Below are 22,891 nucleotides of genomic sequence, written 5' to 3' on the forward strand. Positions count from 1 at the left end.
CACACACACACACACACACACACACAAAGGTACAAGCAGAGAGCCCTTTCGGGACCTGATGTATTAGCATACTTGACATTTAAATAGACACAATCACATAATACACCACAGACCAGGCTTCAGCACAGCTGACAAAGTCCCTGCTATGTCCCACACTCTCTACAGATGTGGAGTGGCTTTGCTGGTGATTAACAAGACCTTTATCTAGACTCATTTATAACACAAGAACCAGAAACTCAACTTCAAACTAGCTCAGGCCAGAACACAGTTTGTCTCTGGAGTTACACTGGTATCTTTAAGCCACACGCTCTCTCTCTCTCTCTCTCTCTCTCTCTCTCTCTCTCTCTCTCTCTCTCTCTCTCTCTCCCCATGTGACTCCATAATGCTTACTCAGCATCTAGTATCCTCAGTGCTGGCAGAGTGGCTATGGCCAACCCTGAGCCCCAGGGCCAAAAGGTATGCCTCAGGTTGGGAGCTGTCCTTGCAATGCCTGTATCTCAGCAACCCTGGCAGACTCCAGTCCGCTTGGGTTCTGTGCCCGCCCTTCAGATAACCTAAAGGCAGAAGAAAGGCCCTCCTGGGTTGGGCCAACTTGTCTAACTTGATTTGAGGGGGCGGAAAGGAGAAATTACACACATCTGTCTAAATTCTTGGACTGTGTCTCTTAAAAGAGGAGAGCGGTGATGTTAGACTGATCACAATGACCAGACTCTAGCCAGGAACTTTTATTTCTAGTGTAGTTATCATGCTTAATTACTGAATGCAGCTAATTCACAGAAAAGGAGGGCAGCATGTGATCTCTGCTTATAGAGAAACGCTGAGGCTCTATAGACAAAAGTGATGCAGTAGAGAACCAAAGATGTCCTATCAAGGTCTAGACCAGACAAAACCTTGTTCTCAGTAACAGGCAGGCTAGAGCAAGGATGGGGACGTGGCTCAGTCAGTAGCGTGCTAGCCTAGTGTGTGGGGTTCCATCCCAGTCCTGGTGGGGACATACCTGTTATCTGGGTAAAAACAGGTGAATATAAAGTATAAGAGCATCCTTGGTTAGACAGGAAACTCCAGGGCAACCTATAATACATGAGATTTTAGGACAGAACATAAATAAAATAAAATAAAATAAAATAAAGGAACAATGCAAATAATTGCTACCCAGATACACTCTAATCTGTAAATGTATATATGATAAACAATATGGCTTGCTACTATTAAAGCATAGCTAGGAAAAATAAACCATATGCGGGGTTTGTTATCACCTGAGAACTTCTAAATGCTAATTCTGATGAGCACTTTCGTAACTCCACACTCTGAGGAGCTGTGAATAAAGTCTGAGTAGTACATTCTGATGTGAGATGCTCTTTCTGGTTAATGAGTAATGGAAATGTACTTTTCAGAGCTGCATCGGAACAGAGATGAGACTAACGTCTTTGAGCCGAGTAGACTACAAACTGCTGGCAGTGAGGGAAGCGGCAGATATAAGGGGCCAAGTATCAAATACACAAGCCCATGGGAACCATTTCCACCCAAACTTCCACACCAACCTTTAGCACAGACTCAACGAAGGACTTGAGCCTCCGCAGTGGAAGAAGACACAGTTCTATCCACCCACGGTGTTCACTGTAGAGATGGTTTTTAAACTGTAGTCCAGGGTAAAAGTTATCACAAACGTGGAGAGCAGCCAGCTCTCCAGTAGGTACCCCTAGGTGTGTTTGACATATTGAGCTAGGCACTAGAAGCACAGTTCATGTGCAGGAGACAAACATGGTGTGCTTGACACCCTCATTTGAACGCCAGCTCTATGTAAAGGAAATATCATGTACCAAAATGCATGTGCATGTTTTTTAAATGAACAAAAAGTCCAAGCTACACAAGAAAAAAAATATAGTAAAAACTATATTTTCCTCACAAGCCTTGCTTCAAGTTCCTGCTAACAGTCTCTTATAGTATAATATGCACATATGTGGTCATACATTTATGTAAGTCACAACTAATCACCCCTTCCTCGGGCACTATATGTGTTTGTGTGTGTGCGTGTGTGTGTGTGTGTGTGTGTGTATGTGTCATTTTATTTACACAAAAATCTCCAAAATTGCTGATAGTTTCATAAAGGCAGTCTTAGCAATACCAGAAAAGTGTTTTCCCACCCCAAAATAAACACAGCCCTGGGTCTTTTCCATATAATGGCTGCTTTGATATCAGAATGAAAATTAGACTGAAGACTAACACTAAAACCACCCATGAATGAACTGGTGTACAGACTCTCTATGAATGCACCTATGATATCAACAGTTGTCACAATGAGAGCAGGGGTTTGTCTAAATCAGCATTTTAATACATCTTAAAGACTACATTATAGGGCATCCCTATGTTCTAACCACAAATGACCAAAAGAAACTTGTATTTTAAAGCATTTTTCCTTCTTACATATTTATAAATAAAGGAGTAAGATGGGAGATTCTGAAGTCTAAGATTAAAAAGAAGAGGAAATAAGGAGAAAGAAGAAAGGGGGAAGGGAAAAGAGGGGGAGGAGGAAGAGGAGGAGGAGGAGGAGACAATTTAATCAACAATATAAAGCAAACCTGGGTACATACAGGCTCTCTCTCTCTCTCTCTCTCTCTCTCTCTCTCTCTCTCTCTCTCCTTCCTTCCTTCCTTCCTTCCTTCCCACCCTGAGTTTCCTGACCACTTGATCCTGGTCTGGTTTCAAACCAGTCCTCAATAACTGACCAATGAGGGGAGGAGGAGCTGACCTAGGAATATAGCTAGCCAAGTCAGCTCCTCTCAAAAACAGTTACATATTGAAAAGAAAAATAACTTTCAATGAAGGACTTGTGTTAAAGAAATCACAAGAGCTAATGTGTGTAGCTCTGAAAAGCCTAAAAGGGTTTCTTTGGCACGTGTGTGTGTGTGTGTGTGTGTGTGTGTGTGAGAGAGAGAGAGAGAGAGAGAGAGAGAGAGAGAGAGAGAGAGAGAGAGAGATTCCAGCTTGCACAGCCTCTACCCTTCCAGATGGCACCTGAGCCAAGCTTGTCACCGACCCTTAGTCTCCTGCTGACTTTTAATGCTGGTCCTTGATTGCCAATGACCCCCAGGTTGGACTGGCTCTTCCGCACATTTAACCCCTCTCTGCTGGGTCTCTGTCTCATACAAGAGGAGAAGCTGGTGAGAGCTTGAAATGAGAAAGGGCCAAGTGAGCCAGGGCTTTCCACCCTTCCGGAACTGGTGGCCTGTGTCCCAGCATCATGGGGCACAGCCAAGATCTCTGCACGGGAGAGCTGCTTGCTGATAATGAGATTTTCTCTATACCACCAAGTAAATGCTACCCAGTTTCTGAGTGTTAATATTTTATTTGACTATGCCCAGACAATCAAGCCCCTGAAGGTTTCCTGTGGAGGTCAAGGCCTGAGGACCACTGAATGCAAGCCCCAGAAACAGATGCACGTGGCTACTTAAAATTGAACCACACTAGAATTTTTACTCCTAGACTCCAAGGCCAAAGCAACTCATGTTTGTCAGCACACAGAGTCAGAGCAAAGAACCTGGAGGGAGAAAAATGATTACTTTCCCTGCTGAGACCTGAATCACTTGGGTGACACTGAGACACCGGTTTCCAGAGAAGTTGGTTACAGCAGCCAGTGTTTCCTTTGGTTAAGCTTGGCTTGCTTCTGTGACATGGTAAAGAAAGTCGATAATGCAGTTGGTGAGAATCTCCATCCCAGCAGAGAGACTCGAGGCGGGAAGGGATAGGGGAGTCGGGCTCTTGGTATTGTTTCTGTGTTGGGTTTTGCTAGCCTCACATCAAACTGCAACAAGGCAAAGACATTTAGTGGTTCAGTGATACTCTGAAGAAATAGGATCTGATTTTTGTAAGAGAGACTATTGTATATTATGATTATGATTATTACATTGGTGTACTTGTATGGTACACTGTGCCCCATGGCTCTTGTGGCTGTCAGAGAACAACTTGTAGCAATCAATTCTCTTTTTCCACCACTGGGTCTCAGAAATTGAACTCGGGTCACTGGGTTACACTGAAAATGCCTTAACCATCTTGTACATCAAAACTCTAAATTTCACTTGATTGTTTGGTTTTGGATTTGTCAAGACAGGATTTCTCTGTGTAGCCCTGGCTGCTTGGAACTCACTGTGCAAACCAGGCTGGCATCAAACTCAAGAGATCTACCTGCCTCTGCCTACTGAATGCACCACCATGCCCCACTTAAATCTGTTTTTTTTTTTAATTATTGTTATTTTTAGTTTATGTGTTGGGCATTTTGTCTGTGTTCCATGAGTGTCTGGTGCCTGAAAAGACCAGAAGACAGCAAAAGATCCCTGAAACTAGAGTTACAGATAGTTGTGAGCTACCATGTGGCCGCTAGGCACTGAACTCTGCTCAGCTGGCCAGTGAGTACCCTAACCACTGAGCATTCTCCGCAGTTCACAAAACTCTAAGTTCTTCATTGGAACAGAAAGCTGAAAGATTTGTGCCCTATTCTTTGCATGACTCTTTAAAAAAATCTTCATAAGAGAGTTAGACCAGATTGTATCGTGTAATATACAAAGGAAAATTCCTCCCTGACCCCACCCCAGTATTCAACACAAAATAGGAAGAGAACCCCAACAATAATATTTTCTTGGCTTTTTCAGAGAGTCAGGCTGAAATAACAGCAATGGTGAGATTTTCATCGCCACAATCTCATTGGTTTTTCTTTCACATTGTTTATGCAAAAGGAAGCCACACCTGTGATTTTGGTCCCTTGTTCACAGTTGTTTCCTACTTCTGATCAGTCACCTGCGACCGTCCCGCCAGTCATTTTATGTCTCACCTCCCTAAGCCTCTTCATCCGGCTAATGACAGCCTGGTCCGTGTATAAAATAGTTTAGAATTTATAGACTTAGGCTGGTGTTGGCACAGCTGGGCTGCATTAACCCGGACATTAGCCACAGTTGAGCAAAGGCCAACCAGGTGAGATTACGATAAGATCCTTTAGTCCAGCTGTAACCCAATGATCAGGCAAGGGGCTCAGAGGAGCCCACGTCCCTGTGCAGGCTTGCTCTGTGAACAAATGGCCTGCGTTAGGATGAAATTGAGGTGTATGCATCCGGGAACTTTCCTGTCTGAAGCCTGAGTACATTTTGCATGGGCTCCTTCAAAGCCCAGCAAGCTAAGAATGAAAAAGTCTTTGTGTCTGCGTCACAAACGAGGCCCTGGAAGTGGCTACACCTCTGCAGCTCTGCAGCTCCAACAGCTCCATGTTGGGGGCCCTTAGAGAGCTTTGGGGTGATAGCTTTCCCCTTTCCCTGCCTTCACACTGCTCACAGGCTGGGAAAAAGTGTGCCCCCTCACTGCCCACACCCTGGGAAGGAGTGTGACACTCTCTCTCTCTCTCTCTCTCTCTCTCTCTCTCTCTCTCTCTCTCTCTCTCNCACACACACACACACACACACACACACACATACACACTTCACAGACCACACCCTGGGAAGGAGTGAGGCTCTGAGGAGAGCTCAGGATGTTCAGGAGAGAATGCACACCCTCTGACATGCCAACACCCCCTTAAAAATTCCATGCGACAGTTTCACCCTCCCCTTGAGCTGCTTTGTTTTGCAGCAGTAAGGGTTGAAGCTGGGCCCCGTGAACACTAGGCAAATACTCTACCATCAGCATACATACCCTCGGTTACTTGTTTGATTAGTTTTGAGGCGGGTCCGAGATTCCCAGGCTGGGCTTGAACTCATTTATAGTCCAGATAGGCTTTGAACTGGGAATCCTCCTGCCTCAGCATACAGACTAGCTGGGACTACAGGCCTGCATTAGCTGGCCTGACAAGAAAGGTTTTTATTTATTTTATTTTTTTGCTTGTTTATTTTTAAAAGAGAGGGGTCAATGTGGATTTAAGCAGGGAAGAGAGAGAGCAAGGAAAGGAGGGGGAAGGAGGGGAAGGAGGAAGAGAGGAGGAAAGAAAAGGGAGAATTAAGAAAAGGATGTGGGGGCTGGAGACATGGCTCAGAGAGTAAGAGCACTGACTGCTCTTCCAGAGGTCTTGAGTTCAACTCCCAGTATCCACATGGTGGCTCACAACCTCTGCAATGGGATTCGATTTCCTCTGGTGTGTCTGAAGACAGTCACAGTATACATACATACTGTGTGTGTGTATATATATATATATATATATATATATATATATATATATATATATAATAACTTTTTAAAAACAGAAAGAAAAAAAAAAGAATCCACATTCTCAACAGGCATGGTGGTGCACATCTTTAATCCTGTGAGTTCCAGGACAGCTGGGGAGGTGTCTCGACATGATAGAGAAACCCTGTCTCAAGAAAGACCCTGTCTCAAAACAGCAACAAGGGTCAGAACTTACCTCTGTACAGTTCTGCAGTCTCTATCTGGCTGCCATGAGATTTCACCAGGCTTTGTATACCAGCAGAAGAAGCCAGAGCCCAGGAGGAGTACAGAGCTCGAGACAAGGGCTCCAGCATCTCCTACTCTGTGATCCCAAAGATCACAGTTATAACTGGTCTATTCAAACCAGCATCATGGTATCTCACATGCTTTTACATGTAGAATGCTGTTTCTATCTTCAGAGAAATCCACTCTTTTTATCCACTTTTATATGGACACAGTCTCCCTGTACCGGATACTGTCACCCTGCACCAGACACTGTCACCCTGCACTGGACACAGTCTCCCTGCATTGGACATTGTCACCCTGCACCAGACACTGTCACCCTGCACTGGACAATGTCACCCTGCACTGGAAACTGTCACCCTGCACTGGATACTGTCTCTCTACACTGGACACTGTCACCCTGCACTGGACACTGTCACCCTGCACTGGACACTGTCTCTCTGCACTGGACACTGTCATCCTGCACTGGACACTGTCACTCTGCACAGGACACTGTCACCCTGCACCAGACACTGCCACCCTGCACTGGACACTGTCACCCTGCACTGGACACAATCTCCCTGCATTGGACACTGTCACCCTGCACTGGACACAGTCTCCCTGCACCGGACACTGTCACCCTGCACTGGACACAGTCTCCCTGCACCGGACACTGTCACCCTGCACCGGACACTGTCACCATGCACTGAACACTATCTGCCCCCAGAAATGACACCTCCAAGGCTCTTAACTGATACTACTGGTTTCAGTGTTTTCATGTTGATGTCTTTAAAAGATGAGTTAGTGCCATTCTCCTATTGGGTACAGTTTAGTGACCAATTTGCCTTAATCCCTGCTCACACCAGGCAGAAGTTAGGGCACAGCCATTTCAAAGAAGGTCCCAATAAAGTCATCCAACACCCTGTGAGAGAGAGCATGGTGACACCTCTGAATCATTTAAAAGCTAAAGCCAGAAAGATATGAATGCCATGAGGCAGACAATCAGTATTATACCATTAGCTGTATAACAACCACACTTAATCACTGGTGACATGTAACCAATCCACTTGCTTTCTAGACACCTCTCTGGCCCCACCCTCTAACAGTCCTATAGGTTCTTCTAGGGTTCTTCTTTACATTCTTTTTTGCTTTAAGGAGAACTCCTGGTCAGAATGGCTTTGAGTCTTTGTTACTTATTTGTTACCTCAAACCTCAGAAGAGTACCACCATCAGTCTGGAAAAATCAGAGAAACTATTTCCATGGTCAGCAAACTGTTCTTGCAATAAGAGTAATGACTCCACCGGTGTCCTGGCAGATCAAGGAGCCCTGGTGTCTGCTTTGGGCTCTTAGGAGCTCCTAAGCGGGAGTGGAACACTTGTATTCTTCCCAAACCTTTCTGTGATTCTGATGTACAGTGAGGCTGGGGGGGGGGGAGGGTAACGCCACAATTCTACCAGAATAAGACAACAATCACACTTTGCAGCACCCATGAGCTCCACACTTGTCATATGTCCTCCTTCCAGATCTTTCTGCCTTGTGTCAATGCTACAAAGAAAGGTCTTATCATTAAGACCAAGCTGTATCTACAGCTTTGTACTCAATTCATGCTTGGGGTCTTCAAACTCCAAGACTTGTTGTCTCTTCCCCTCGCCAAGCACACACACACACACACACACATACACACACACACACACACACACACACACACACACACACACACTGTTCCTCAAATGTGGGCCAGGAGTGTTGTGATCTCCAAGGTGATTTATGTGGTGTACGAATATTACAAGAAGTGACACTGAACTTAAGAAAGTCCCTCCTTTTCCTTGTTTTGATTGTTTTGTTTTTCAAGACAGTTCCTCTGTGCAGCCCTGTAGAGCAGGCTGTCCTCAAACTCAGAGATCTACCTGCCTCTGCCTCTTGAGTGCTGGGATTAAAGGCGTGCACCAAAACTGCCTGCCTCACTATATGTGTTTTAAGGTTTCTTTGGTGATTATACAAAAACAGAGGAAATCATTTCTATTGCCTGAAGAAGAAATTCTATATATTACTCATACTTCATTACAAGAAGAAAATTATGCAGCCACTAGAAATAACAAAGATCAGACTATCACTGGATAGGAAACCTATCCCATCAGTCACTACTAATAAAAGAAGGAGATTAAAGAGTTGAGACAATTAGGCTGTCACCTCTAACTTTTTTGACCATAGTAACTATTTAATACTGTAAAACAGTGTATGTTAAAGAGATATAAGATTTTCAGAATATGCTAATATGAAAAATAGTTGCGATTCTATTGTTAAAGTGGAAGGGAAAGCTATAATAGAAAGAAGATGAAATGTTTTAAGAAAATTGACTAAATGTTTTAAGAAAAATGACTAAAATGTTTTAAGAAAAATGAATGCAGGTTCCCTGATATATGTGGAATATAAGTTTGTTAATGTCATTTTCATGTGTACAAGTATTTTAGTACACATATGTCTGTGCATGCAGTGGCCAGGGTGTTAGATCTCCTGACATTAGTTACAAATAGAAGTGAGTTGCCATATGGGTGCTAGGAACTGAACCCTCCCCAGCCCCTGAATTAACTTTTTAAAAATAGCAATAAATGTACCTTGAAAGGCTGATTTTATCTTCCTTCTTGAGAGATTCCAAATTCCCATGATAGAGAAACTTATTTTCTTATTAGAATCAGCCACAAGCTGACTGACAGAACCAGAGAACAGACCGTGTGGAGGAGAGAGAGAGACCTGAGCAAGAAGGAAAGAGTGGGGAATTGCTTCATTTCTTCAGTGTGTGTGTGAGTGTGTTTGTGTATGTATGTATGTGTGTGTGCACATGTGTGTATATGCGCATGTGTACATATATGCATGTGCATATGTGTGCACGTGTATGTGTACACATGGCATATGTATACATGTGTGTGCATGAGTGCATGTTTGTATGTGTGCCTGTGTGTGTGCATGTGCATAAGTGTGCATGTGCACATTTCAGCCCCTGAGTTATGAAATGGTTTTCAGGGAAATTTTTTGCCATATCTCTAACTAGTTTAATATTCCACGTAGACAATTTACAACTCTAGCATCTTCCACAGGCACTAATTTAACTCAGGGATGTTTTCTTTGTAGCAATTTTGTGATTTTGAAGGAAATTATTCATGACATAACATGGCAACTGGGAAAATTTGTATCTCTCCTTTCATCTTAGAGAGCAAGATCTGAATTACACGTATAGCCCAGGAGAAAAAAATCTCTCTCTCTCTCTCTCTCTCTCTCTCTCTCTCTCTCTCTCTCTCTCTCTCTCTCTNCTCTCTCTCTCTCTCTTGTGTGTGTGTGTGTGTGTGTGTGTGTGTGTGTGTTTCAGAAGTCCACTAAGCTCCTTAGCTTTTTCTGTATTTAGGCTTGGTCAGCTAAAAGCTTCTGAGAACGCCCCAGTTTAAAACACAGGCAAACACTTCTGCACACTATGACACACTCACACACAAACACCATACCAGGAACCAAGACCTAGACCCTGGGGGAGTTTCTTTGTTTGTTTGTTTGTTTGTTTGTTTGTTGTTGTTTGTGTCAGGGTCTGTCTCACTATGTAACTCTGGATGCCCTGGAATTCCCTATGTAGGCCAGACTGGCCTTGAACTCACAGAGATCTGCCTGCCTTTGCCTTCCAGGTACTGGGATTAAAGGCATGCTCTACCTTGTCCAATCCCATCTTGGGACTTTTAAGTCAAGAATCCTGTCAAAAATCTGACGGTAGATCAGGTGTGTTGGAGAGCCTTAATTATCAACTTACCACAACCTGGAATCACCTATGAGTAGAGACTCCATGAAGAATTGTCTAGATTAGGTTCTCTTGTGGGCATAGCTATAAGAGAGAGACTGTCTTGCATACATGGAGGTAGAAAGACTGACCCACTCTGACTCTGAGACCCACCCTGACTCTGAGCTGCACTACTTCATGGCTTGCATCCTGGACTGGATAAGACTGAGGAAAGTGAGCTGAACTCAGCATGCATGCGTGCATTCTCTCTGCTCTTGACAGTGAATGTGACTAGCTACTTCAATACCTTCCTAGACAACCCTGCCACGATGGACTGTAACTTGGAATCATAACTTAAAATAAACTCCCTCTCCCCAAAGGTGCCTTTTGTCAGGCTTATTTTATCCCAGCACTGGAAATCAACCTAGGACACCAGGAGGAGGAGACCTATGCCCAGCCAACCTTGAGTCCCTCCAATATAAAAGCAAGGGATCAAATCAGAGTTACCTTGCAAGTTCATGATGTCAATGTGAAAGTCTGAACTCCCAATAGCTTTCTCCCTTCCTCCTCCCTGTTAAGGCTCTGAGCATCCCTGAGACAGCTCACCTCTCAGGATACAGCAGGGACAAGTTGTTTCTTACCCTTTGGGAAGATTCTTCTGTAGATGGCCCTGGTAAGGGTCTACACAATGTTCCCAGCTTTCCACCCATGTGATTCTTACTAGATGGGAAAAGCTCTCTAGCTAGGAACCATCTTTCTGGGCCCTGGCTGTACATTAAAGGCAGCTAAAGAGGTTTTATGTTTTCATATTTATGTCCAGGCCTTGATCCTGGCATTGACATCTTAAAATTTGAACAGCTGGTATAGTTTGAAGGAGCTAGGCCCAGTGAGCCTAGAAACCCTGAGTTTGTGGTTGTAGAAATGCTGCCTTTTAACCAGCTGTGAGCTCTCCATTCCTCATGCCAAGCTTGTATCTTTAGGTTGGTTTGTCCTTCCCAACATAAGATGAAGTAAGGAAAAAGATATTTGTAGTTGAAACAAGGTTCATAAGACAAAACTGAAATGGGAGAAGCCCAGAGCCAGAAAAGGTAGGTCATGCTCTTGGAAGCTACTTCCTGAAGTATCGACACAAGAACTATATAGAGTGATCAGCCTCATCGGAGAGAGATTGTCCAGTATCCACTGTCACCTCTCAATGTCCCAAGAACATCAGTCAAAGAGTGATGCCCCTTTCTGCATGGAGTTGGCAGGGCTCAGTCCATGGATTGTGTAGCTCTGATGCTATTGAAACACCCTCAGGGGTATAGCTTGTAATCCCGTATGGGCTTTGCCATCTGTAAATCTAGAACAGTGAATGCTCTGTTTGCTTCAAGAGGATGTTTTCCTTGGCAAGTGATGCTGGGAGTGAATCATCCATAAAATGGCAATCAGATCAGCACTGACTGCTCAGAAACCTGCCACACCTGCCAGGAGTCATGCGAGGGAGCCAGTACCAGTGACTGCCCCAGCATCCTCTCCTGTTGTCCCAGGACTTCTGTTTCTTGGTCTGTCCATCTCTCAGAGACCAAGGACCCATCCTGTTCCCTGGGCTGGAGAATATTGGCTGCACTCCCTTTTGCCTTCAATGCCCACATTCCTACACAAGAACTTTGGAGAGCAAGGACATCAGTTACAGGTGGCAAGGGTGAGACGTGCAGTTATAGAGAACAACATTGGAGGGAGGATCTCATAGCTGACATCCTCGTAACTCAGCAGGTCAAATAGAGGACAGGAAGCCATTCCCTTCCCCATCTCTGGGATCCTAGGAGAGAACTACAGAGGCTTACATTGTGTGTGAGTAAAAGCTGCCAGATTTGACAACTAGAAATACAGTCAACTGGGGGAGCAGAGCTGGTCTGATATTTTGACAGGATAAGAATGCTTGTCTTTCTTCCAGAGGTCCTGGGTTCTGTTCCCAGCACCTAAATGGTGGATCATGGTCATCCATAACTCCTGTTCCATCCAGAGGACAAAATATCCTATTCTGGCCTCCGTGGGCACCAGCATACACACACTGATCATCCATGCATGCAGTGCACATCCATGCATGCACACAGTGCACATATATGCAATGCACGTCCATACACGCAGTGCACATTCATGCATGCAGGTAAAACATTCATACAAATGAAAGAAAACAAATAAATTTACTTTTTTAAATACAGTATACCACTGGGTGTGCTGGTGCATGCCTTTAATCTCAGCATTCAGGCAGCAGAGGTAGGAAGATCTTTGAGTTCAACGCCAGTCTGGTTTCTACAAAATAAGTTCCATGACAGCCAGGGAGAAATCCTCTCTTGAAACGAACAAGACAATACAACATCAACAGCAACACAGTATATTCAGGTAAGTTTGACTCTCAGGAAAGCAACCAGCAATTTTTCATTTTTTATAACTTTATTACAAAAAAAAACATTGCAAGTAAAAAAATACACACTGAAATTAATCAGACACAAAGACTACCTACTACTCAACACATTTCTGTACAATTAAAACAGAAGCCATGATGCTTCACGCTAGATTTTATTCTTTCACTATCGAATGCATTGGTGTGTGCCTGTCCTTCAGTAAAAAGGGAAAAATTCACAAAAGAGTTAAAACAAGGTAGTTCTATATCCTCCTTCATATCTCCCACTCACTACCTGCACTCAGACCCTCTTAATATTTAGCTTTTCTTGTCCTCTCTTCTACATGTAATACTGTACCCACATGCTCATTTACATACATACACATACATACATACATACATACATACATACATACACACATATATTATTGGCTAGGTTCTGCAAATGAGGGAGAACATAATATTAGCTTTCTAATTGTATTCATTAAACAAAGATTCCACCCTGTCCCTCCACCCCACACACACAATTATTTACTTGGTTACTTACAGCTAATAATGGTGCCTGCATTTTTTTCCACTGACAAAACACTATAACATGGCTGCACTCTTTGCAGAACATTATAACACAGAGACATATTGAGCTTAGGAAAAACTCTAATCCCATGCTAACCTAGATGACTGGATTGTGACAGAGTCTAGTAGAGTACAGATACCATATGCTTAAACACAATGGGTTTTTTTTTTTTAATTTATGGGAGAAATGTTAAACTTGATGAGATTCTAGCCATAACGTAATTGCATCTGAGACTCTGAAGAATAGCCACCCACAAAACAGTAAGGTCCTTAAGAGCATAGGCTGAGCATCACATCTTTGCCCGTAGCTCTGTCAGCTGAGAGAAGGACAAACACAAGGCTCTGGCCAAGTGTAAACATTATACAAAGTCCTGCTGACATGAGCTGAACTCCAGCTGAACCCAAAGCTACTTCAGATCAGCCTTTTGAATTTCCATGGGTAGAATTCCTGTAACATTTGAACTTCTGCGGGAAAGCAGATGGCAGCCTTGTACAACCAGGCTCACCAAAGCCTGAACTCTCGAGATGCCTGCTCATTAATCTTAGAAATCAGGAAGGGAAGAACGCACAAAGGCTTCGGTGCCTTGCAGACGGCCATGTTGCAGAATATGGACTTTGAAAGCCAACAGGAAATGGGTATATTGGAACCATCAGGAGTCTGCCTTAGTTCCGGCAAAACGGGTGTCATGGGCCTGTGTGCCAAACAGTTTTTCAGACACTGGAATGCCAAGGGAGGCTGTTGGGGCCCTCAACAGGCAGTATCATCTTGTAGGCCAGTTAGTATGCCTCTCTTGAGCTTCTATTCAGCTTGGAACTTTTTTGTAATCCTAGCACTCAGGAAGCTTAGGCAAGCTGATCCCTGTAAATTCAAGGCCAGCCTGGCTACACAGTAAGACTTTATCTCAAAAAACAAAACCAACAAAAGAAATAAAACCCCACAAACAAAAGGCACTGTGGTTAAGACAATAACCTGTAAAGACAATACCCTTTAGTATAGATGCATGTGTATCAGAGGTAAGAGACACAGGGTTAGCCGGGCGTGATGGCACACGCCTTTAACCCCAGCACTCGGGAGGCAGAGGCAGGCGGATTTCTGAGTTCGAGGNAGGACAGCCAGGGCTACACAGAGAAACCCTGTCTCGAAAAACCAAAAAAAAAAAAAAAAAGAGAGAGAGAGAGAGAGAGAGAGAGAGAGAGAGAGAGAGACAGGGTTGAGCCTCTTGATCTGCTTCTGATCTGGAATATTATTCAAAATTTATCTGTTCTAGTCTCTCTTGGTGGGTTAAGGTAGGGGCATCCAGAATGGACAGCTACACGTGTCTGCAAAGTTAGTGTTTTTCTAAGCATAGCTCTGTCAAAATTGGAAAAAAAAAATCAAGCTTTAAAAGTTCATAAAAAAAAAATCATAATTTGCTGCTCCTAATAGTCTTTGCTGAGCCACTCTATCTTAAATACTTCTCCTGCCAGGCAGTGGTGGCGCATGCCTTTAATCCCAGCACTCGGGAGACAGAGGCAGGCAGATCTCCGAGTTTGAGGTCAGCCTGGTCTACAGAGTGAGTTCCAGGACAGCCAGGGCTACACAGAGAAACCCTGTCTCGAAAAACCAATAAAACAAAACAAAACAAAACAATTCCAAACCTAGGATAATGCTTCAGGACACTGGCCCAGGCAAAAAGTAAAAATAATCAAACAACTGTACATCAAGGTTAAAAAGCTTTTATTTAACAAAGGAAATAATCAACAGAATAAAGAGACAGAAACTTAGAATGGAAGAAAATATTTGCAAGCTGCATACTTAACTAGGGGTTAATATCCAGAGTATAAGGAACTCAAAAAGCTGACTAACAAAAATAAAAAAGATTATTTAAATTACCACACATACACAAAGTAAAGAAGTAAATTTAAAATGTAAAGATTTTGTAAATTAGCCCCATGGTGGTAGTATACATCTTTAATCCCAGCACTCAGGAGGCAGAGGAAGCCATACCTCTTATGAATTTGAGGTCATTCTGGTCTATGGAATGAGTTTTCAGGACAGCCAGGGCTATACAGAGAAACCCTGTCTTGAGAAACAAAACTGCGTGTGTGTGTGTGTGTGTGTGTGTGTGTGTGTGTGTGTGTGTGTGTGTATCACATACATGAATGTGGGTGTCCACAGAGGCCAGAAGTATAGAATTCCATACAGCTGGAGTTACAGGTGGTTGTGGACCATCTAGAAAAGCAATATGGTCTCTTAACCACCAAACCATCTCTCCAGATCCCCTCCCTCCAACCCTATTTTTAAAAGAGCCAGTAAGATGGCTAGGCAAGTGAAGATTCAGTTACAGTTTCTATTGCTGAGATAAATACCAGGACAAAGGCAGTTTATTTCAGTTTAGAGTTCCACACCACACTGCATCAGTAAAGGAAGTCTGACAGGCAGGAGCCAAAGTAGGGCAGGAACTTGGAGCTAGGAACTGGTGCAGAAGCCACAAAAGAGCAATGCTTGCTAGCTTGCTTCTAACAGCGTGTTCAACCTTCTTCCCTTCGTTTTTATTTTACTTTTTGTTTTGTTTTGTTTTGTTTTGTTTTGTTTTATGGTTTTGGTTTTGATTTTGGTTTGGGAAGACAGGCTTTGGTTTTGGTTTTGGTAGTTTGGGTTTGGGGTTTGGTTTGGTTTGGGTTTTCGTTTTTTTAAGACTAGCTTCTCTCTGTAACACTGGCTGTAATGAAAATTGCTTTGAAAACCAGGTTGGCCTTGAACAACTCACAGATAGGTTGTGCTGAGACTAACAGGGTGTGCCACCACACCCCACAAGCTTGCTTTCTTTCAGCACCTAGGACAATCAGCCCAAAGATAGCACTACCCACAGTGGCCTCCCACATCAATCTCATGGAAGCATTTTCTCAAATGACTTTAGCTTGTTGACATAAAGCTGAGGAGGACAGGCGCCTACCACTACATCTGATAACTTCAGTTTGGTACCCAGAACCTATATGATGGAAAAGAGAGAGAGAATCATTATCCTTTGATATGCATAACAAATCTTAAGCATATGTGTACATATATACACACATACATGCATATAAACATACATACATACATAAATGTAAAATAATAGGAACAAACCTAAATAGATACTTACCAAAAGAATCTACAGAAAAGGGTTGGCGAGATGGCTCAGTGGTTAAGAGCACTTGTTGCTCCTCCAGGGGATCTGGGTTTGGTTCCTAGCACCCACGTGGCAGCTCAGAACTACCTGTAATTCCAGTTTCAGGGAATCCACAGCCTTCTTCTGGCCTCCTCAGTGGCCACCTGGCACACACACGGTGGACAGGTATGCAGGCAAAACACCCATATACATACTAATAATTAAATTTTAAATAAAAAAAATACTACATGACGTAGCAATTTTTCTACAGGATATATACCCAAAGGAAATGATGTCACTATGTCAATCCTATACCCTTTCAAACACTCTTCACAATTACCAAGAAATGAGAGCAACATAAGTGACCATCAGGTGAGGCTAAGAAGAATGTGGCCCATAGGCACACTAGAGTTCTACTCAGCTATAGCAAAGAGTGAAGCGCTGAAGTTTAAACAACATAGATAGAACTGGACATGATCATTCAAAGTAAAAAAGACAAGGATCACACCTGCCATTGATACGGGGGACAAATAGGAATTTATCAGGCAGAGGTGAAACGTTGGCTAGCAAAGGGCAGAAGACACAGAAGGAGAAAGAAGGGGAGAACATTAATCCATGAATACAGTTCAAATAGGAGTATGAAAGTCTGTATGCCACTTCAATCTACTGTGCACTTCAGAGTCAGAAGAGAGAAGCAGGAACATTTTCCCTCTTACAGAAATAATGTTAAGTGTCTGATATGGTAGATATGCTTGACCTAACTTAATATTCCCTGGCATATGCACAGAGCCATCATATGGCAGCCCAATAATGTGTACATCTTAATGGTTTTAGATCCCAGTTAGCTGTTCGATTTTAGAAAACAGCATACAAAAATGTGTAAGAAAATTTTTCTCTATAATTTCCACCCAAAGTAGAAATTTCTATTGAGGTTAAAATATGATTCTAAGAACAAAGCTCCAATTCATTTTTTTAAAGATTTATTTGTTTTTATTGTGTGTGTATATGTGCTTTGCCTGCATGCATGTGTCTATGCACCTTGCACATGTTGCTGTCAGAGGTCAGAAATGGGTGTCATAGAATAGATTCATAGATGGTGGTAAGCTGCCATGTGGGTAGTGGGAATTGAACTCTCTTCTTTGAAAATAGCCAGTGAGTGCACTTAACCACTGAGCCCTCTCTCCACCTCTCCCCCCAACTCTTCTTGTGAATAACTAGCTTATCATAAACATTCTGTCCAGGAAATTCTGTCTTTGCTATCCTATGAGATTCTAGGACAATATCCTTTGGTAGGTGTGTATGTTGACAAGAAGTTAAAATTACTGAACCTTTTTATTTTTTAAGATTTAAAAGATTTAAGTGTGTGTGTGTGTGTGTGTGTGTGTGCGTGCGTGTGTGCGTGTGTGCATGAGTATGCATGTGTGTGTACATGTGTATGCATGTATGTGTGTGTGCATGTGTGTATGTGCATGTGTGTGCGTATGTGTGTGCATGAGTGTAAGTATGCATGTGTGTGTGCGTGTGTGTGTGCATGTGTGTGTGCATGCGTATGTGTGTATGCGTGCGTGCGTACGTGTGTGTGTGTGTGTGTGTGTGTGTGTGTGTGTGTGTGTATGCATGAGTGTGTGTGCCCAAGATCAGAGCATCCAGTTGTCCTGGAGCTGGAGTTACAGGTGGTTATGGGCTTTCTGACATAAAATCTGGGAACTAATCAGGCCCTCTGTAGAGCAACAAATACTCTTAATCATTGAGCCATCTCTCTAGCCTGAACCACTGAACCTTGATTCAGCTATCCAACCAAAAGGACAGTAGAAGCCACAGAAATTGTTTGCTTAGAAGGGAACCAATCATGGCTTCTCTGCCATGTAGTTTCTTAATCCCCAGGGCACTCTAGGTCCAGGATTTGAAATCAAGGCTAACCAGGAGAGTCTGCCCCATGAAATCAAGCAGTCATCCCTCTCCTCCTCCCTTATGTCACCTCCAGAGACCACATGGATCAATGGCATGGTTCAAAGCACTCCAGTAAACGCTAGATCAAGCCGTGCTCCCCTAAAGTGCATCCCACTGAAAGATGTGCTCTCCCCGGGAAGTATGTGTGCTCCAGATGTCTTTGAACTCTCACCAGAAGATGTGGTGTGAGCGGTGCCAGATTGCTTTGTTATTCCTAGGGGACCTTCCTACTCCAGGTACTCTCTAGGCAGAGGCTGTCTGCCAACCAGCTCCTGCCTCAGCAGTGTGGACAAACCAGCTTGCTCTCTGCCACTCTGTCCAGGTGATTTGGGTTGGAAATATGCTGCGAAGTTATGGATGCCAACCTGTACTTATGATTATTGATTCCTCTGTGTGTGTGTGTGTGTGTGTGTGTGTGTGTGTGTGTGTGTGTGTGTGTGTGTGTGTTGGGGAGGTAATTGTGACTACATTGCTCCTAGAAGTGGCAAAGCTGTATTTAAACAGGACATGGCTTCTACCAAGTACGTTTACACGAAGAGCCATTTCCCAGTTCATTCTCCCAACTCCTGGCAAGGCTTGCAGTGAAGTTTCCTTGTCTGCAGGCTCCGAAGAAGGTCTCTCCCAGAAGCAGCGAGCACCTCGCAGACGGTGTCAGCAGCCCAAAATGTTGAGTAGCCCTGAGGACACCATGTACTATAACCAGTTAAATGTGAGTTCAAAGTGGCCGTAAAGCCGTTTTACCGGCTTTGTTTCCAGTTAATAATTCTGTTATTAATACCTGTTCCAGCCCCTCCAGCCCCACCCCCACTCTCTTCTGCTCCCCTCGTGAACATGTGCTTAGGCCCTTTATCTGTTGCTTTCATGTCAGGATGTCTGCCTTCACGGTGAATAATTGATGTGGTTTATCAAAGACGAGCAAGATGCATGCTTCATCAGGCTCACTTGAGCCCTTTGATCAAAAAAATTATGCTGTGACTTCTGATATTATCAGCATCTGCTTGCATTCAACACAAAATCACTTTGAATTAAAAATTAACGACTTGGTGCTTTTCTTTGACTGTGTGTTCTTGGCCCTATCCACAGGGAACTCTAGAATATCAAGGGAGCCAGAGGAAGCCAAGAAAACTTGGGTAAATATCTGTCTTCTTAGTTTTCAGCAACTGTAAACAGACGGGGTCCTTTGTGATATCACAGAAAAAGCAAAACTTTCCAGAGAGGCTTCTAAAAATACCCCACCCGGATAGTGCCACGCTACTGACACTAGCGATTCTTTTCCACAGTAACAAGTACAGACAAACTTGAATCCCTTCTGTCCAGACCAGAAAGGCTGAAATTGTCACCCAATAGTAAATGTTATCTTCCTAATCATTCCAAAGAATTGTGCTCATAACTGAAGACAGCAGTAAGTTGTATAAAACTTTCCTTCTACAAGTTTGAGCATGTTCCCGGGTGAAGACAGGCACTGCTGCCGTGCTTAACACCTGCATGGAGGAATATCTGCCCCATCCGCCTGTCAGCGTCACAAAGGAGGCCAGAAATGCCAGCAATAGTTGGTGCCACTCTGAACTGAGGCAGGTAAAGGGCAGACCTGTCTCTCGAGGACACCAGATGGAGACAGACTACTTAACCACATAAAAAATCAAGTCACAATATGACCACGACTTTTAGGTACAACTTGCCAAGGCCCAGGAAGGTGAAAAGCTTCCTTATCAGACCCAAGATACTCCCTTAGAGGTAGGGACAGACATTCAGAGCTGGGCAGGATGTAGCCCTGTCCAACCAACCCTACAACTTTAGGTATACCAGGGACGGTTGTGATATTTGTGTGATTTTTTTTTTTCCTGCTGAGAATTCGCTTTTCTTTGTTGCAGACAAATCAAAGTGCTGGATGGGGAAGACCAATATTACAAATGCCTGTCCCCTGGGGCCTGTGCCCCTGAGGAAACCCACTCAGCCCACCCTTTCTTCTTTTCCTCGTCACCCAGAGAAGACCCCTTCGCTCAACACTGAGTTGCCCTTTCCGGCCCCAGTGTGCCCCAGGTAAAAGCAACCATGGTAACTGACCATCTAAGAAGAAGGCACTGTCCCGGGGTCAGCTTCTTTGGACACTATCTGGGCCCTAAACCTTGCTGAACAACTCAACCGATTCCTGAAGATGCTGTCTCATGTTCCCCTTCACCTGCCCTGCAGCCTGAGTCACAGAACCTGTGTTCTCTTCATCCCTTGAGAACTCCTCTGCTGAGGTAATTCAGTCTTTTAGGCACCGGACAGCTAAGAAGAGGGAGGACAGACCCACCACAGGCCAGTCATGAAATCAGATAAGTTACCTATTTTTCCCAAGTGGGATCCAGCAATCTCCTTTCTACCCTTCTCTACCAGCCCCCATTTGCTAGGCTTTTCTACATCTCTTCCTGGGTCAGGGTTTCACTGCTGAGGACATTGATTCCAGCATGGTTTATGCTTAGAAAGAAAAGTCAACATCTTTCACATGTTCTCTACATGGCAAAATGAATGCCTCTGTTGCACATTGTCACGTTGAGAAAGACTTCGCCAGATGATTCTAGCTTGCCAAGAGAACCCAGTTATGCCAGCAATGAAAAGAGAAGTGGGGCCTGTCTAGGTGCAGGCCACCCGATTCTGTACCTGCATTCCCTGGCCAGCTGTGTCCACAGGATGTGAGAGGTGGAAGAAGAGAGATCCCAACTTGTCCATCTCTGTGTTCCTCAGACTTAGCTCGGGGCCTAGGAGAGTGGACGCCCAGGGCATAAAAAGGAATGGAGAGACTGCATTATCTACAGCAGCATGGCTGGCGGGCAGTTCCTTTCGGTGATATGTGATATAGGAGTAACCACTTTTCTCACAGATAAGTTCAAGGTTGAGCTGTTCCTATTTAATGACATTATATGCTATCATACTCAATACAATTCAGTGCAAGCAGCTTTCTTGAGCACATACCTGTGAGAACAAGATGGGAGGATGCTATGTGCTGTCAAAGTGAGCCCGCATCAAGACTCCTCTAGAGCAGATGTTCTTAATATTTTCTTTCTCTAAAACACTTTGTTGATTTCATAAAAATACCTTAAAATATAGAAAAAAATTACTATTGTCAGGGTTTGTTTGTTTTTTTTTTTCTTTAATGGAGGGCACAAGCAAATATACTCTGAACAGAAAAAATTAAGTGAGGTTGGTGTGCTAACTTATCCCACGGAGGTATGGGCCAACCTCTATATGCACCAAGTAAGACACCTGTGGCAGACAGAAGAAAAGAATCCACCCAAGTCTAGCTTGCTGAAGCAGTGGGTTTAAGCAGGCTTCCTGGGGCTGGAAGGATGGAGCAGAGGCTACGAACCCTTGCTCTTGCACAAGACCTGGGTTCAGGTCCCAGCATCCTCATGTCAGCTCACAAAAATCTGTAACTGCAGTTCCAGGAGAACTGATACACTCTTCTAAACAAGGCACACATATAGTGCATATAAAGTACACATTTGGTACACATAAGGCACACATGTGGCACACATAACACATATACATGCAGGCAAGACACTCATACATATATAATAAAATAAATAAATCTAAGGCGAAAATAACTGGGCTTACAGACAGAAGCATGGCTGTAGGACTGCTGACAGAGGCATGGGCAGCTATACCACCAGAGAATAGCTATCCTCATAGCAGCAGATAACCCCTCAGGGAGAGGCAGGGTCTTATACACAGCCTTGCACCCCTTTCCTGCTTCCAGAAAAGAAATGTTAGTGAGCCCAGACTTGCTCTGACTTCAAGAGGACAGTGGCTACATCATACCCGGAGAACAGAGTTCCACAACAGAGACATTTAAAGAGCTCAGACATTATAATATTATAAAAAAAACAGTTATAGATAATTTTAGTAGATAAATTGTGCTCTTTAAAAAAAAGGTAAGTCTTGGGTTTTTCTAGCTCTTTGTTGAAAAGGTAACATTTCTATGGTGAAGGAATGGAACAGACAAAACAAAATTAACTTAGCTGCTTAAGAAATAATGCTTAGGGTAATTCTGTGATCGAGCACTTGCATGTACAGGGTTTAATCCCCAGAACAAGAAAGATGAAGAGATGAGAGGGAGAGAAAAAGCCTAGCATGTACAGATTTTTCTCTGAGTGCCTTCGGAAATTCCACTTTTATCATTGATTAATCTACTTTGATGAAACTTTTTCAAACTGTTGATAAAAATATTCATAACTTTCTGTATGTCCACATACAATGTAATTGCAAATCTGCCTTGCTTCTTTCTCACTAAAATGTGTCTATGAATAAAGGTTAAAAGAAAAAGAAATAAAGAAAGAATCACTAAATCCTAACTCAGAGGCTCTGTAATAATTAATGATACAGGTGTTACTCCAGGCAGTAGTTTTGAGACTGGTTGGTGTCAAGGACAGTGTGAATAAAGTGGACTGCAGACTCCTCTCTCGGACTGTTCATAATGCCATGCACTCAGGTGTGATTCTTATATCAAGTAGATGGTATAATAATATAATAATAATAATGAACCTGGGGCTTCATTTTTTGATCAAAACAATAACCACCTGGCTAAAAAATAAAGCAAAAGTAATAATCCAGGAAGGCTGTACAAGAGATCTCAGACCTCCCCCATAAGAAGCAATCCTTTAAAATATCATTTCTGAGTCTAGCCAGGCCGGCTTGGACTACATAACCAG

At 43.4% G+C, this 22,891-nt stretch overlaps 1 protein-coding gene across 1 annotated transcript in view; it reads left to right on the forward strand.

Annotated features, from left to right (window-relative positions):
* Myo3b (myosin IIIB) overlaps positions 1-21,732 on the forward strand; it is a 328,196-nt gene extending 306,464 nt beyond the window's left edge. Inside the window, exons 31-33 of the mRNA XM_021193757.2 lie at positions 18,803-18,909; positions 19,284-19,330; positions 20,072-21,732. Coding sequence (XP_021049416.1) covers positions 18,803-18,909; positions 19,284-19,330; positions 20,072-20,210 — 293 coding nt within the window. The 3' untranslated portion in view covers positions 20,211-21,732. The remainder of the gene's footprint in view (positions 1-18,802; positions 18,910-19,283; positions 19,331-20,071) is intronic.
* Positions 21,733-22,891: the final 1,159 nt, after the last annotated feature.

Source organism: Mus pahari, chromosome 3, assembly GCF_900095145.1.
Source record: "Mus pahari chromosome 3, PAHARI_EIJ_v1.1, whole genome shotgun sequence".
Taxonomy (NCBI): domain Eukaryota; kingdom Metazoa; phylum Chordata; class Mammalia; order Rodentia; family Muridae; genus Mus; species Mus pahari.